This window comes from Anabas testudineus, chromosome 19 (assembly GCF_900324465.2).
Source record: "Anabas testudineus chromosome 19, fAnaTes1.2, whole genome shotgun sequence".
Classification (NCBI taxonomy): domain Eukaryota; kingdom Metazoa; phylum Chordata; class Actinopteri; order Anabantiformes; family Anabantidae; genus Anabas; species Anabas testudineus.
In genome coordinates this window covers 8,510,539-8,525,972 of record NC_046628.1, presented here as the reverse complement: position 1 = coordinate 8,525,972, position 15,434 = coordinate 8,510,539, and the positions used below count along the sequence as shown (strand labels likewise).

General features: G+C 40.2%; 1 protein-coding gene across 11 annotated transcripts; it reads left to right on the top strand.

Annotated features, from left to right (window-relative positions):
- Window positions 1-1,181: 1,181 nt before the first annotated feature.
- On the top strand, window positions 1,182-14,307 carry LOC113156714 (serine/threonine-protein kinase BRSK2-like). Of its 11 annotated transcripts, none has more exons than XM_026351979.1 (19): window positions 1,182-2,456; window positions 2,567-2,661; window positions 2,903-2,988; window positions 3,376-3,516; window positions 3,696-3,812; window positions 4,105-4,138; window positions 4,594-4,662; window positions 4,857-5,003; window positions 5,590-5,621; window positions 5,754-5,918; window positions 6,604-6,701; window positions 7,344-7,494; window positions 7,617-7,677; window positions 8,993-9,269; window positions 9,479-9,527; window positions 9,921-10,044; window positions 10,368-10,578; window positions 11,047-11,136; window positions 11,614-14,307. In XM_026351979.1, the coding sequence occupies exons 1-19, from the start codon at window positions 2,372-2,374 to the stop codon at window positions 11,811-11,813; spliced, it is 2,232 nt and encodes a 743-aa protein (XP_026207764.1). In that variant the 5' UTR covers window positions 1,182-2,371; the 3' UTR covers window positions 11,814-14,307. The 11 variants fall into 11 exon arrangements, with proteins under 11 accessions (XP_026207764.1, XP_026207762.1, XP_026207766.1 ...); XM_026351977.1 differs by having other exon boundaries at window positions 11,602-14,307; XM_026351981.1 differs by having other exon boundaries at window positions 8,639-9,269.
- Window positions 14,308-15,434: the final 1,127 nt, after the last annotated feature.

Below are 15,434 nucleotides of genomic sequence, written 5' to 3'. Positions count from 1 at the left end.
TTGCGATTAAGCATTTTGATCTCCAAAACAAATAGCAGGATGAGTATCTTTTCCGTTCTATTTCTGCTCTGTGGTTGGAGACAAATCCTTCTGGCTGTGTGCAAATCAACCACCTAGGCGCAGATGAAGATGAGCTTTGGGGAATTATCCACCCACACACAACATTTTCAAACTGAGATTTTAGAGATTTTTAGGGCACTTTGCAGATGATACATTTAAATGTCCCACTTACCCTTTTTAATCATCAAATTCATTTGAATCAGCACCAAACACAGTTTCATCTGCAGGAGAAGTGTGGTGGGCCACTCTTTTATAAGGAGCAGCTTGTGACATCATTTCTTGTCAGTTTCAGTGCTGTTGTAAAGTTATTTTATGTCATTATAGTGTAGTAGTATTTGCCAAAAATACAGATGTCAGTGATAAGCCACACAATATTAGTTTTTACAACTGTAATATACAATAATGTGTTTAAATACACTAAAGCATTTTTGTTTTTTACATTTTAATTCATTACTGATGGATTGGGTCTAGTCCAGTCACCACAATTCTGTTTCTTAGTGACTATTTTTCTTTTTGGTACATAAGTAGGTTACATTTTGCTAATACAGCACTTCTACTAAGTAACATGATTACGAATGCTTTTTTTTTTTTTTACAGAAGTAGAAGAATTGGTTCAGATCTATTGTGTAGTAAAACCACAATACTGGAAATAGTCCACTTCAAGTATCCTGCATTTACATTTTTATTTAGGGAGCCTATTATCTACAAAATATAAACTTTTCTTTTTTTTTTTTTTACATTAAGTCGCTGCAATTATAACTTGAGTAAAATATCACATAACTCTTCACATAACTTATATTACACCTGGTTTCTAATTGACAACTAAATCCCAGCTCTGGGACACCGGTAGTTCGGACAGGCCACAGCCGCTCCAGAGCCCTCCGGCCTGGCCAAGCGAGCAGCGTCCCACCCGCTGACCCTGGCCGTGTTTACTAAAGTGTTTCCCAGTGACAGGGAGCAGCTGCTGTGGCCGGTGCTGAGGCTGAGGTGAATGCAGAGATAAGCGTATTTTGAGGACGATGATCGGGAGCAGGATGAGGAGGTGGAGGAGGAGGAGGTGGAGGGCGGGGGACGAGAGGATGGAGAGGGAGTGGGACCCGGATGCTGATGCGAGTGAGGCGAAGGAAGGAAGAGGAGAGAGAAAATATCGATTTACGGCATGAAAACCGAAGGGAGGAGAATACAGGGGGCCTATATGGACTATAATCAGAAGTGAGGAGGGGAACGACGCGGTCGACAGTGCGGGTTGATCTGTTTTTTCTCTTTTTCACCTGTGCGTCGTCCGGTGAGGGAGGAGGACGCGCCGGAGGAGAGAGGAGAAGATGCTGTGATCCGCTACTTGTAGGGATGTAGGGAGGCAGAGACGGGGACAGCGACAGGGAGGGGGAGGACTGGGCTACGCTGAAGATGGTTGTTCCGCGCGGAATACGCATTTTACCCCGAAATATCGTGAGCATGGTGCGGCCGTGTGCTACGTCTTACCGTCTGGCGACGCCGAGGAACTTCAGGCGGTGTCGGTTTTTTTGACAGGGCGAGACGGCCGTGAAGCTAAAGCTAGCCTCGCTGCTGTGTGGGAGCGCGGCGGCGAGGCTAAAATAGCATGTTGTTGCACCTGTACAAACAGGCCTAACAGGGAGCATTAAATAGATTGAAATCTGAACGCCAACATCCACTTGACGTGTTTGACGTTTCGTTGGGTTTTCTCAACCGGTAAATGACAAATCTGTTTGCAGCAGACGTGGAAATCTGCTTGTTTTATGGCTACATAACGTTAACGTTACTCTGCGATAATTTCCTTATTAACCACCTTATACAGTGAACACCATACGTGTGACAATGTGCAAGTTATACAAATAAGCTAATGTACATACGTAAAAGTCATTATTTTGCCTTTCTTGTTCTGTTCATATTTAAGGTAGTGGTCGGTATTTAACGCAGATAACAGCCTGCTAACTTACTGTCATCACAGTTTCTGCTTTAAGCTAACACCAGGAGGTTGTTGGGTTTATTATCGACGTTATACATGTTCAAAAAAATAAGGCTAAACATCTTTAACGACGTTTGTTAACCAGGTTTAAATGAAGAATGTTCATTTATCATCCAGATGTTGCTTTTTTTTTTAATACATGTTCACCCAATAACTTCAAAGTAGCAGTGTTACCACTGGAATAAGTTGAACACCATCAACAATAACTTGTGTATCAGCTGTAATATAACACAGTAATCGCAATAATCACAGTGTAGTACTAGTAGTAGTAGTAGTAGTAATAGTAGTAGTAGTAGTAGAGTATTAGCCTTCAGTAAGTGCAGTATGAGTAAGGAACTGTCTCTAGGTCAGTCAGCTCAATATGTTGGGCCCTATCGACTGGAAAAAACACTGGGGAAGGGACAGACAGGTGAGTAACACCAAGCGGGTTGAAGTCATGAATTGAACTGGAATAAAACCACCAGCGTTGAGTTCAGTAGCTCATTCCTCTTTGTGTCTCTGCTTCTCTCACTCTGTCAGGACTGGTTAAGCTGGGGGTCCATTGTATTACGGGTCAGAAGGTAGCCATCAAAATAGTCAACAGAGAGAAGCTGTCTGAGTCGGTGCTGATGAAGGTACAGTATGACGCCGTCGAGGCTGTCTCTCTCACTCTCAGTGACGACAGTGACGCTAATTTTGTATATTGAAAGATGCGTAATGCTGTACACATACTGCTCCACATCCTCTATATTTAACTTCTGTACTAGCTTGTTAATCGGCCTCAGTTCTCTTGCCTATTGGCCTGTGTGCTCTGCTTTGGATCTTCGGCTCTTGTCTGTCTCTTTTTCTTCACGTCCGTCTCTTCTCTCCGACCAGGTTGAGAGGGAGATTGCCATTCTGAAACTGATTGAGCATCCGCATGTGTTGAAGCTGCATGATGTTTATGAGAATAACAAATATCTGTGAGTTCCCTCTACATTCAGAAGAGCATCACTATTGGGCTCAGTGCAGTCTGCATGCTTTATTTCTTTTAATGGAATGGGTATAAATATTACTGTAAGACCTATATTAATCTGCTCTAATCACTCTAATTCTAATTCTCACTTTTTCTTCATGCCCTACAATTAATAAAAAAGCTTTAAAAACAGCTTTGCTGAAAGTTAATACATTAAGGAATATCAATCTTAAAGTTTGCAGTCCTAGAAATCAACAACATTATAAAATAATGGTATTTAACACTAAGAGTGTCTTAGGTAAAACCTATTGTTTCCTTAATTAAATCCTTTAGTCCTCCTGTGGTGTTTTTAAGATGAACATTTCAAATCACTGCTTTCTCTGTATGTGGGCAGGTATCTGGTGTTGGAGCATGTGTCAGGAGGAGAGTTGTTTGACTACCTGGTGAAGAAGGGCCGGCTGACTCCAAAAGAGGCCCGGAAGTTTTTCAGGCAGATCATCTCTGCTTTGGATTTCTGCCACAGCCATTCTATTTGGTTGGTGTTTGCATAAATTGGATTCTGGGTCAGCCGTAGGGAAATGGTTGATGGTTTAGGACTTGTAATAGGACAAGTATGTCCTAAAACCTTGTGATTCCAGTCTAGCAAAGCTTCTTTTTAAACCCCTTTAATGATATTTTAGGTGAGGGCCAATTGTTTTTGTTGTATTTTTGCAGTCACAGAGACCTGAAGCCCGAGAACCTGCTCCTGGATGAAAAGAATAACATCCGTATCGCTGACTTTGGCATGGCCTCCCTACAGGTGGGAGACAGCCTGTTAGAGACCAGCTGTGGGTGAGTATGCACTTAGCATGTGTGTTTGTGTTCAGAAATAATATGCATATGCATTAGGATTTGTCATATTTTGTTTTTCTTGTCATCATTATGTTTCAGGAACTTGCAGTTTATGTCTATGCATATTGCACAATATATTCTTCATGTTAATGAGTAGATTAGTTTGCACTTGAGGCACAGCGTTAGATGTGCCTATATACAGAGTACATACAACACATGCATATTCATTTTTACACTGCTTTAGTTCTGCCTATATTAGTGTTGTTTGTAACACCTTTGTCTTTTATTTTAGATCACCACATTATGCTTGCCCTGAAGTAATACGGGTAAGAGTCCCCCTCTTTCAGTTTGTAGGAATGAGGAAATTATGTTACTAAAGAGAAAAATGCATAGTTCAAAGATCTACACATTTACCAACAGAATATTAAAAACATTCATGAAGTCTTAATGAAATATAGTCTTCCAGTTGTGTTGGTTTAAAGAAGGGTTATCTTTAGTAAGCTTGATTCTTGAGTGCACTAAGCAAACACAAAGATTATCCAGTTCTATCAATGAAAGATGCTTTTACTGTGGTTTGGACTAAGATTGAATAAATGCTGGATTCAAATGGATTACTGTTTGTTTTTGATAGATTTATTTTGAAAGACATTATATACTGTAGATTTGGATAAACCTTAAGTCAGCTGAAAGTATCTTATTGCAGTTTATTAGTTAATTTGGCTCATAACTGTTTTGAAGGTGTTAGTGGTGAATTATTGAATGCCCACTCTGTGTTTGGCAGGGGGAGAAATATGATGGGCGGAGAGCAGATGTGTGGAGCTGTGGGGTCATACTTTTTGCTCTACTGGTGGTAAGTCTTTTACTCTTGTATATACTCTTATACTTCTTTTTTCACAATATAATATGGTCCCTTTGAAAATGCTCTCAAATGTCTTTGTTGTGCTTGCTAACCTTTTCCCTTTTGTCAAGTTTATTTTAACATATTTGTTTATTTGTTTTTTCTTCATTTGTTTTTTCGTTGTCTATTGTTTTCCTGTTTCACAGGGTGCCCTGCCTTTTGACCATGATAATTTACGCCAGCTCCTGGAGAAGGTGAAGAGCGGGGTGTTCCACATGCCCCACTTCATCCCCCCGGACTGCCAGTCTCTGCTCAAGGGCATGATTGAGGTCAACCCTGAAAAGAGGCTCACGGTACGAGACTGTGCTCATACACAAGGGTCTGAATGGGTTTTAAACTAAATTCATACAAGTTTCATATGCAATAGTCAATTCAAAGATCATTTCATTAGATTTACTTCTGTAATTTATCATTTCCTTTGAATTAGTATTGCTATTTTGGTGTCATTATTATGAATCATTGTTAGTTTTGAGTCACGTTTTCCAGCTTGTCTTTATGTTAGCACTTTAGCAGGATGTGCATTCTAGTATTTCAATTATCATTGTTGGCATGGCTTAGAGACATTGGTGCATTTACACTGGGTAATTGCTGCATTAGTGTGTGTAAGGTGCATTCAGATGTTTATGTTTTTTGTTGTATTACAGTATAACAGTCAGAGGTAAATCTATTAATAAGATGCGATGAAGGGTGTTTTTGATATGTTGATGTATATGCAAAGATTTGTGGTTTTAGTATACTATATTCTGAACTGATGAGGTGCCTTTTGTGCATGTAAAAAATATCTGGTATAAACTGTTTACACAGCACAGCAGTGTGGCCATCTGGCTGTTAACAGACTGTAGAAACTAATGGCCCCATCTGCCCTGTCACCCCTTACAGCTAGAGGCCATCCAGAAACATCCCTGGTATCTGTGAGTATACGTCTAATTTTACATAAACAAGTGTGAAATGAAATACACATTTCAGTGGTAATGCATTATATTTAAAAGAAATACATTATATTTGTGTCATGTGTCATGTCTATGCATGTGCCTTACTCTCAGGGGTGGTCGAAACGAGCCGTGTCCAGAGCAGCCTCCTCCCAGGCGAGTGTGTGTGAGGAGAATCTTGTCCCTGACTGAGCTGGACCCAGATGTGCTGGACAGCATGCACTCCCTGGGCTGTTTCCGGGACCGAGTCAAGCTCACACGTGACTTGCAATGTGAAGAGTAAGCAATTTTCAACTATATTTTTTTGTGGCAAGAAATGAAAGAAACTATCTTTATTTTATTACATTTATTAAATTGATGTATACACTTTGCTCCATTTCATGTACATATGCGGAGGTGCTAAAACAAGTAAACATATAAAACATATATCTTGTGCAAAAAATATTAACCATTTCAGGGATGTAATGAATTGTGTATAATTATTTTTATTGGTTACTCAGTTAATGTGTCAGCATCTGATTTTAAGTGACCATTGAATATTGTGAACAGGCATTTTGAGTGCTGTCTGAAAACAGAGAGGAGATACTGGTTTCCTCTTCATCATGTCACATGAAACACTGTTCTGTACTGCTTGTAGTCAAGTTGACTAATTAGCTGCAGGGTTAAAGCATGCAAGATAGCGGATAGACAGAAGATGTGTCCAAATTCAGGGACTCGTTCCTCCAGAGAATAAGGTTCGTTACAATGGGCTTTCAAGTCCTGCCCAAAAATATCTATTTAGTCTTACAAAGAATCAAAGTAATAGTGCAGTCAGGTACTTCTTGTCAACTTTAAAGTAAAACAAAAATCACACTTTTTAGAGACATTGACACTGTTTCTAGAAACATATTACTCCTTTCTGCATCTTTATTTTCAAATCTTAACATCTAATCTAATGAGTTTCTTTCTGTCTTTTTTGTGTCAGAGAAAACCAAGAGAAGATGATCTATTACCTTCTGCTGGACAGGAAAGAGCGCTACCCCAGTTATGAGGATGAGGACTTGCCTCCACGCAATGATGTAGGTCAGTCATTAGGGGGCAGGAGGGATCCACTCCAGAGAAGGAGCTGCTTTTCTCTGCCTCAGTCTCTGAGAGGCAGTTGTATGTACCACACTGTCTGTTAGTCTGATGCCATAGTCAGATATTCAGTCAGTAATTCTGAGGTAATTCAAGATTACCATGTAGTATTATTCACTCATAGTGTCTATAGTTTTGGCTTAGAAAAATATTAAATGTTGGATGGAAATATAGAAATATATGTTGGATTCCTTTTTACTGGCATCATTTTACCGTCAATGTTTGGTACGATGTTCAAATCAGATCTTCACAGGACATCTGCAGAGTTTCTCTATGGGACAAAACTGGGAGAGGGCAGTTGTTCTGCCAGTGCAAATGAAGCTAAGTTTATCACAGTCACAGATGGTGCAGCCAGTGAAAGGCCTGTGGAAAAATCACTTTGAGCATGATCATACATTTCAGAATTGCAAAAGTGAAAATAAATGCAGAGTGACAACAGTTTCAACAGGGAGCAGAATGTTGAAGATGCAGCAATATCTCTTAGTAGCAGGATGGTTGTTATTAGGTACAGTTTTTGTGTTTTTATTTTGAGAGACATGAAATTTATGATGGTAAATCCCTTAATTACTTTATCGTATTCCTCAGCAGATCCTCCTCGAAAGCGTGTTGACTCTCCTATGCTGACACGCCATGGCCGCTGCCGCCCAGAGAGGAAAAGCCTGGAGGTGCTAAGTGTTACAGAACAGGGGTCTCCTACACCTCCTCGCAGGGCCCTGGACACAGCTGCACACAGCCAGAGGTGCAGTGTATTTTGCTTACATACACACATATATGTATATTTAGCACACACAGTTGCATTACATTGCATAATGCATTCAGCCTTGCACATTGTTTTTTATCATCTTTTGGTCTATTTGTCAGGTCACGCTCAGTAAGTGGAGCCTCCACTGGTCTCTCCTCCAGCCCTCTCAGCAGTCCCAGGGTAAGGGCCTGTTGGCCAGCTTTTAACAAATTGTAAACACTCTTGCTGCCTTGATAACCTGCACTGTATCTTCAAACATGATACAAGCATTCATTATAAAATAAGTACATTTTTACTATTGTTACTATGTTTTGTATTTATTTGTTTTTTCCACACAGTAGTTCTGCAATTAAAGCTTTAATCTTCAATTTGTGTGCTGCAATAGTTTCTAAGCAGCAGAGCCAGTATGGTTCACATTTTTATGACCAACCACTAAAATTGCTGTAAAAAATGGACTCTAATGTTCTTTAATTTTTTTACATGTTGAATGCTTTGTTTTAAAAAGTATACTATTCATTTTGAGTATATATTATTTTTGCTCCTATTGCACACTGCTTCATTAAACTGCTTTTAAAAAAAAGTCTAGCCACACTTCACAAGCCCCTAAGGTATATCCTTTTATCAACATCATCACAACACCAGTCAGATGAAATATGTCAGCCAACAGGTTTGCGTGGCCTTTTTCTTCTGTTTTCATATCACTTCTCTTCTTCACCATGCATGACCTAGCTGTTTTCACTGTTTAGGAAATTAACATACAGTCGAACCTTTAAATTATAACATTCATTTATTTTATGAGATTAGAAACATAGTAAATATTGCAGTGGTCCCTAGACAATAACATAAGGAAAAATCATTAACCATTAATTTCAGACCTTCCCTGCCACTGTCCTCTATCAATGTATTCTTAACCCTGTCACCACCACAACTATCACTAAACCCTCACTCATGTAAGAGATAAATGACACATACCAAAAACTTTTGTAGTCAGCACTGGTCGAATTACATTTGACACTTTCACTACTCACAACTTGCACTCTTTTTTTCATGAAGCATGATATTCATTTCCATCCTTTCTCCATGTTCCATCCCCTCTCTTTCTTGTTTTCCATCTCTCCCACCCCACAAACCCACTCCCCAGTCCTATCAGAGCCCCGTCTTCACTTTCAGCCAATCAGATGTCACCTCTGCCACCGCTACCCCCCTCACAAAGGAGCCCAAACAGGGAAGCGCCACTACTCCTCGCTCAACTCGGGCTCATGACAAGCTCAAAGCTCCCCCCAACCCAAAGACCCAGACCCTGCCCACCAAGGGACCTGCTGATCGACCCCATCTGCAGCCCATCAAATCCCTGCCTCTGCACAACCCATCCTCCCGCTCACCCTCCCCTTCTCCGCTCCTGTCACCCATCCCCCGTTTCTTCTTCCCTTCGTCCTCTGTCCTAAAGTCAGTGACTAAGAGCTTCTACCCAAACTCTGCCCACTCTGTGCCACAGGTAACTCCCCAGGGCTCTCCGTTGCCCACACCCTTGGGCACCCCTGTCCACCACCCTCATCACCCTTCCTCCACCCCGCCCTCCTCTTCCTCGTCCTCATCTTCCTCACGGGCGGAGGGAGGAGGAGGGGTGGGTTCGTTGTCGCTGACCCCGCCCTCTAGCCCAGGAGGCGGAAGTGGCATGGCGGCCAGCAGCTCTGCCCACTGGAGGACTCGCCTCAATTCTTTCAAGAACAACCTGCTGGGATCACCTCGTTTCCATCGCCGTAAACTACAAGGTGAGTTCTGTGTCAGTATTTTTTGGCCATTATATTGTGTACCAAGTCTCAGGTATGGTACTACTAGTCTGAAGTAGGTTCAGTTTCAAGATTTCTTCAGTTCCACACTGGTCTAATGGCAACAACATATATACTGTACGTATTTTTGTCTAGCTTGTAGCTAAAGATTTAATATTATACATAAATTGCTACCAATTTGTTTCTTTCAGTTCCCACATCAGAAGACATGTCCAGTCTAACACCAGAATCCAGCCCTGAGTAAGTCTTTTTCTAATCCTTAATTAGAGATGTAAGATCTGAAACTAAGGCCAAAACCACATCATTGCAAACCTTTTGCAGGCATTCAATTTGCCTCACAGTGGAGTGTCACACATGTTACCAGCTGCTCCCTGGCACTTGTCAATTCAAAACAATATCCCAGAAATGTCTTGTTAGAAGACTATAACTTGTTTATGGAGGTGGAGAGGTATTAACTGCTGCTGCATTCAAGATACACCATGGAATGTAGGTCATCTGTGTTGTGAGTCATTTGGGGATGGTACAGAGTGTAAATCATCTATGTCTAGAAAAAGAAATAGAAAACTGAAGTATAAACCAAACCATGGCTCAAAAATCAATGCATTTGGTCTTACTGTATTTCTTATCTACTAGGTTGGCTAAGAAATCATGGTTTGGGAATTTCATCGGCTTGGAGAAAGAGGAGCAGATCTTTGTGGTTATCAGAGATAAACCTCTGAGTTCTGTCAAAGCCGACATTGTCCATGCCTTCCTGTCTGTGAGTATCTGACATGTGATCTGTCTTTCACTTCTCTCACTGTCAAAGCTGGTCTGTATAATACATGGCTCTCACTGGCAACTCTCTTGCACTTTCATACTTATGCACTTCATTTTTTTCATTATTTCAGCTTTCTCTTTATTTCAGTTTTGCTCACTCATGGCATGTTGATAGGTCACTTTTCTTTCACAAATGGCTCACTCTTTCTCTCTTTTCCTCACCCTCACCCTTTGTCTCCTTAAACTCATGTTTGCCCCCCGTACCTCTCCCGCCTCGTAAGTCTGTCGGTCTCTCTGCTTCTTCTTTGTCTCCCTACCACTCAGATCCCGTCGCTCAGTCACAGCGTCCTCTCTCAGACCAGCTTCCGGGCCGAGTACAAGTCCTCCGGCGGCCCCTCTGTCTTCCAGAAACCCGTCAAGTTCCAGGTGGACATTGCCTTTTCCGAAGGCGAGAGGGAGCGGGACAGGGAGAGGACCGAAAGGGAGGGCAGGAGGGAGACAGGAATCTACAGTGTGACGTTCACCCTCATATCAGGCAAATGGAGTGGATATTTAAACACTTGATCAATGTTAACATTTCTCATATGCTTGTAGCTACTTAAAGGAAATACTTACTACTGTGAGTTACACAAGAAGAAGAAGAAGAAGAAGAAGAAGAAGAAGAAGAAGAAGGAGTGGTCCCTGTCTCCACTTCTTAGCACACACAACTTCAGTGCTTGCTTTACCCTTACATTTGAAGGACAGATATTGAGTTATATGAATCAGCTTATCTAACACACAGAGGTTTAGCTATTCCTTTAAATTATTAACTATAGAGTATTTGAAAGACTGAAGGTTGGTAGTAAATCATCAGATGTGGTCAGATTATTAGTTTACTTATACTTTGATGTGAAGACATTTTTTTCCAATGTCAAGGCAAGTGTTGACACAAGTTGATACAAGTGTTAATTTTTTGGGAAGAATATCATACAAAATAAATGTGCATGTGTTGATGCATCTCTAGGTCCGAGTCGCAGGTTCAGACGAGTGGTGGAAACCATTCAAGCCCAGCTTCTCAGCTCCCATGATCAACCCATTGTGCAAGCCCTATCTGGTGAGACTGCTTTAACACACTTACTGTACATACAGTGGCAATTTTAATTCGGTTTGAGACATGCATCATTTACGTGTGTATATTTGCATATGAACATGCATTTATTTTCTTGTGAAATATATTCAGTTTAACCACATACCTGATCATTATTTGCTTGTGCCAAACCTTCTTTCAGGCCATGACTGTGTGGGACTAGCATTAATGTCCAGTGCTTCTTGCTTTATGTCATTTAATGAGGACTAAACCATATATGTATTTCCTTGCAAAGAATGCCATTGAAAGATCACAAGCTCCAGTCACCTACTGTGAGTGAGGCACTGCAAACTGAAAGTAAAAGGATATTGCTCATTTTTGGACTCACTCCTAACATTTTGATTACCTTTGCATTTCATTCATTCGTGGCTGTGACCCATAGCTACTGAAGGTTTCATACCTTAAGAGTGACTTTCCTGTCCTCTTCTCCTGATCCCTTTCCAGATGAGAAGAATGGCCGGCCCCATGGAACCCCCACCCGCCAAAACTCAAGGCGCTCAGAGGGTGGGGGTGACAGGTGTGAGTGGGGAGACCGAGCAGATGGCGGAGGCATAGGAGGCAGCGGGGGAGTTCTGCAGCGCAGAGGCTCAGCCAAAGAGAGAACCCGACTGCTGTCATCCAATGGAACCCAGTCCCAACCGTAGGCTAGAAAGTGACACCATACAGCAGGATGCCTGAGCTACAGACAGAAGACAGTAGAAAGAAGACAGTAGAACTTCATCTTCAAGTATCCCTGCAAGCCATGAGCTACTCATATTCTTCTTTACTTAAGTTATTGAAGATTATTGACCACAGGATTGAGCCTTTTCCTCCATCATGCTTTTTTTTTTCAACTTAACATTGTCTTGATTTTTTTTTTTTGATTTTTTTTTGGAGTTGGATTTCGGATCACCAGAATCACCAGAAAAGAAACGTGTTAAGGAACTATCCTTTAATGAAAAAAAAAAAAAAATAGTGAATGAGCAGTTTGGTATCCACCATAAACACAGCTTCAAAGATCAAAGTAGGAATTTCGAAGTGCTAACATGCATGCCTGTTAGCAAATGAGCCCGCTAAAGGATGCTGACATGAACAGATAGGCTAGTCTGTCATATCGTTGTTATACAGTATCTGACGCCAAAAAGAAATATGTCTTGTGTCGGTTCACAGGATTACTCTGAAAATTTACCAGTGTGCTCATATCACTATCAAGCAACACACTATTACTAATCTGTGCTGAATGAAATATAGATGTATCTCAGCAGATGAATCCTAAAGCGTTAGCAACCTGCTACCACACCATTGTGTGGTGAACAAAGTGTCACGATTTCCTCAGTAGAAAGAAGATCCTGGAATTCCAGCAGTATCTTCTCCTGAGGTACAGAAAACCAAGTAAGGTAATTAAGTGAATGTGAATAAATATTTTTTTATTTAGATTTTATTTATTGTTTCTTTGGAGGATGTCAGTAGCACAGTGACAGCAGTGAAGACGGTAACTGAAAACATCCAGTGTTGAAAAGGGGAAGCTGACCGGTTTGTATTTGTTAAATGTTTTGATTCTTTTGTATTTTGTTTTTACTCAGAGACAATATCGAACAATGCATTAATGATTTTTGCATTGGGCCCCTGTTGCTCTGGAGAAAAGTATTTTTGATTTGAACAGAAATATAAACATTACTATATGAAAAAAAAACTATGCGTGAATAGTTCCATGAACCTCATTACAGCTGTTTGAACGAATGAGAAGAGCATTCCTGGCCTGTGGACCTTTCTCGTCAAGCTTGTCTCCTATTGCCATAGTATTCACGTACTGACTCGGAACAAACTGAAAAAAGAAAAAAACAACCCACACTAACGAAATGCATCAGTGGACATTTTCGTGATTCCGGACTTAAAAGGCTTGTGATGTCAATTCCTTGTCCCTTGAATACAACAACTTTAAAATGGGAAGCAAGTAAAGAGTCTTCTAACTCCATGCTCCTCACTTCAGTGTTCACCAACAAGCCAAGTAGTTCATCACTGCACCCATACGCATCACCGAGAGCCGCACCATTTTGCAAGCAGACGTAGCAGCTCAGACAGTCACGTATTACTCCAGTACTCTGTCAGACTAGTCGATGTTCATCACCAGTCTTCCATACAGCACAATATGCAACAAAAGTGCAGAATGTTTTCAGAGGTACATAATGTCACTGTTCTTGTTTAATTATTATTTTCTGCCTTTGGATTTGTCCACTTATTTATTCATCTATTTATATATTTATTTATATATTTATTTGATTATGTGGTTGTGTGTCTCATGTATCCATTTACAACATACAGTACATATAGAATTAATGTCAACAAAAATATATCAACAGCTAATTCAAGAATCTTGTTCTCTTTTATTTGTCATTACCTCTTTTTAATGCTTCTAACCATGACTCTGAAAGCAGTACTGAGATGTTGCTCCTCTTATATTAGCTTTGTTTTTGTCTTACATCCCTTTTTATATCACAGATATGTCTGGTAACAGGAATGTGTGAAATAAGAGGATAATGGCTGATGAGTGGGCTGAAAACTTTGCAGCAGATGCATTTTGAGCTGAGCACATACAGAGATTTCAACTGACCCAGGAATATTAAATATAGCCAAACCCTAACAGGCACATAATGTCTCACATGCGTTGAATGCTTGCTAATTCGCTTCATCTCTTGCTTTTATGCGTTGTCCCTTTGACCTGTCTGTTTGCCTCTTCGCCTGCTGTGTAGCCATCATCACAAGAGAATCTGTACCAAGTCGTTTGCTTCACTGTCTGCACACGTTATGGTTGCTCACCGCCATTAGTTTCATCTTTCTCATCAGCACGTCACCTTCACTTTTCATTGACCCAACTCTGGCTAAGATTGTAAACTATTCTGCATTCATATGGGTCAATAGAATAAGGTGTTTAAAAAAAGAAATGTCTGTATCATAATTTAAATATAAAAAGTGCACTATTATAACTATTGCCTGTGATAAAAAGAACAATTATGATTGAATTGATGGTCAAAATAAAGAGAGATTCACCTTATTGTTATGGTTACAATAATAAACCCTAAATTCATGTGTGTGTCTATTTTAGTTTCTGGGATTACAGAAAATGGTGTTGAAAGTGTTTCCTTTACCTTCTATGAAAAGGTGTTTGTATTATTTGATTTAACATCTAGTAAAAGCATAAAAATGTAATAACTAAATAAAAAATAATACATCAAATATAACACAAACGGTAGCAACGCTATGTCACCTATGTTCGTCATGTAACTTATTTGTTAATGAATTAGTTAAAACATGTATGACAACAACATGTTAAAACACTGAGTATTACACACAGTCAATAATGAATTGCTTTAGCATGGACTTCCATAAGCTCTTTACTCCTCCTTAAAAAGCAACTTCATTCATTTTAAACTTGCTTTCAGTGGTTCTTGTTTGGGGAAAATGCATATGAGTGGTATAAATGTCTTTCCCCTAATAAAATATCTCTCTTCTCATAGATAACTAAATGATGATGTAGTTTGGTTACCTGCACCTTCCAGTCTCCTCCAGGTGACATCATCTGAGCTGAGTAGTGCCTATTTGACTAGAAGCAGAGAGATATTTAAAAAGAAGGAAAGCAGAAGGAATTTTATACACTAATAGAAGATTTTGTGTCTACTCTCCTGTAGTTGTATTTCCCCCTCTCTGTCTCGTCTTTCCACTCACCCCAACCGGTCGCGGCAGCTGGCCGCCCACCCTGAGCCTGGTTCTGCTGGAGGTTTCTTCCTCTAAAGGGAGTTTTTCCTCCTGACTGTCATCTAGTGCTTGCTGAAGTGGGTTGTTAGGTTTTCTATATAATTCTGTATATAGTTTTAATTTTAAAGATCTTAAACCTTACGCCGTAAAGTGAATATTATGGAGTAACAATCCAACAGTGCATAAAATGATTTAAATTTATTTTGTCTTTAGCAGCTGCAACATTAGTGAGCTCTACAAGTTAATGCATCTGTAATTATAATCCAATAATATATATCGTAATGAAATGGGCCATTTAGCATAATTATGCTTTCTAATACATGTACATTTGTACATTTATGTACATTTATTTAAGTAAAGTTTAGGACGCATGATTTCTTTAGCTGTAATTAAGTAATATCGTGGTTATTACTGATCTGAGTACTCCCTCTTTCACTGCGTATCCACATAGTCCCCAAACTACACGCACAGGAAGGAAGTTGAAAAGTCGCCGCAAACGCAACAGCTCAACGATCAGAGGAGCGGACATTTCC

Excerpts from the sequence above, each read along its gene's own strand:
- LOC113156714 (XM_026351970.1), top strand. The coding sequence starts at position 2,372 with ATGAGTAAGGAACTGTCTCTAGGTCAGTCAGCTCAATATGTTGGGCCC. Across the intron at positions 5,622-5,753 it reads CAGAAACATCCCTGGTATCT|GGGTGGTCGAAACGAGCCGT; the intron begins GTGAGTATACGT and ends CCTTACTCTCAG. Across the intron at positions 7,495-7,616 it reads ACAGCTGCACACAGCCAGAG|GTCACGCTCAGTAAGTGGAG; the intron begins GTGCAGTGTATT and ends TCTATTTGTCAG.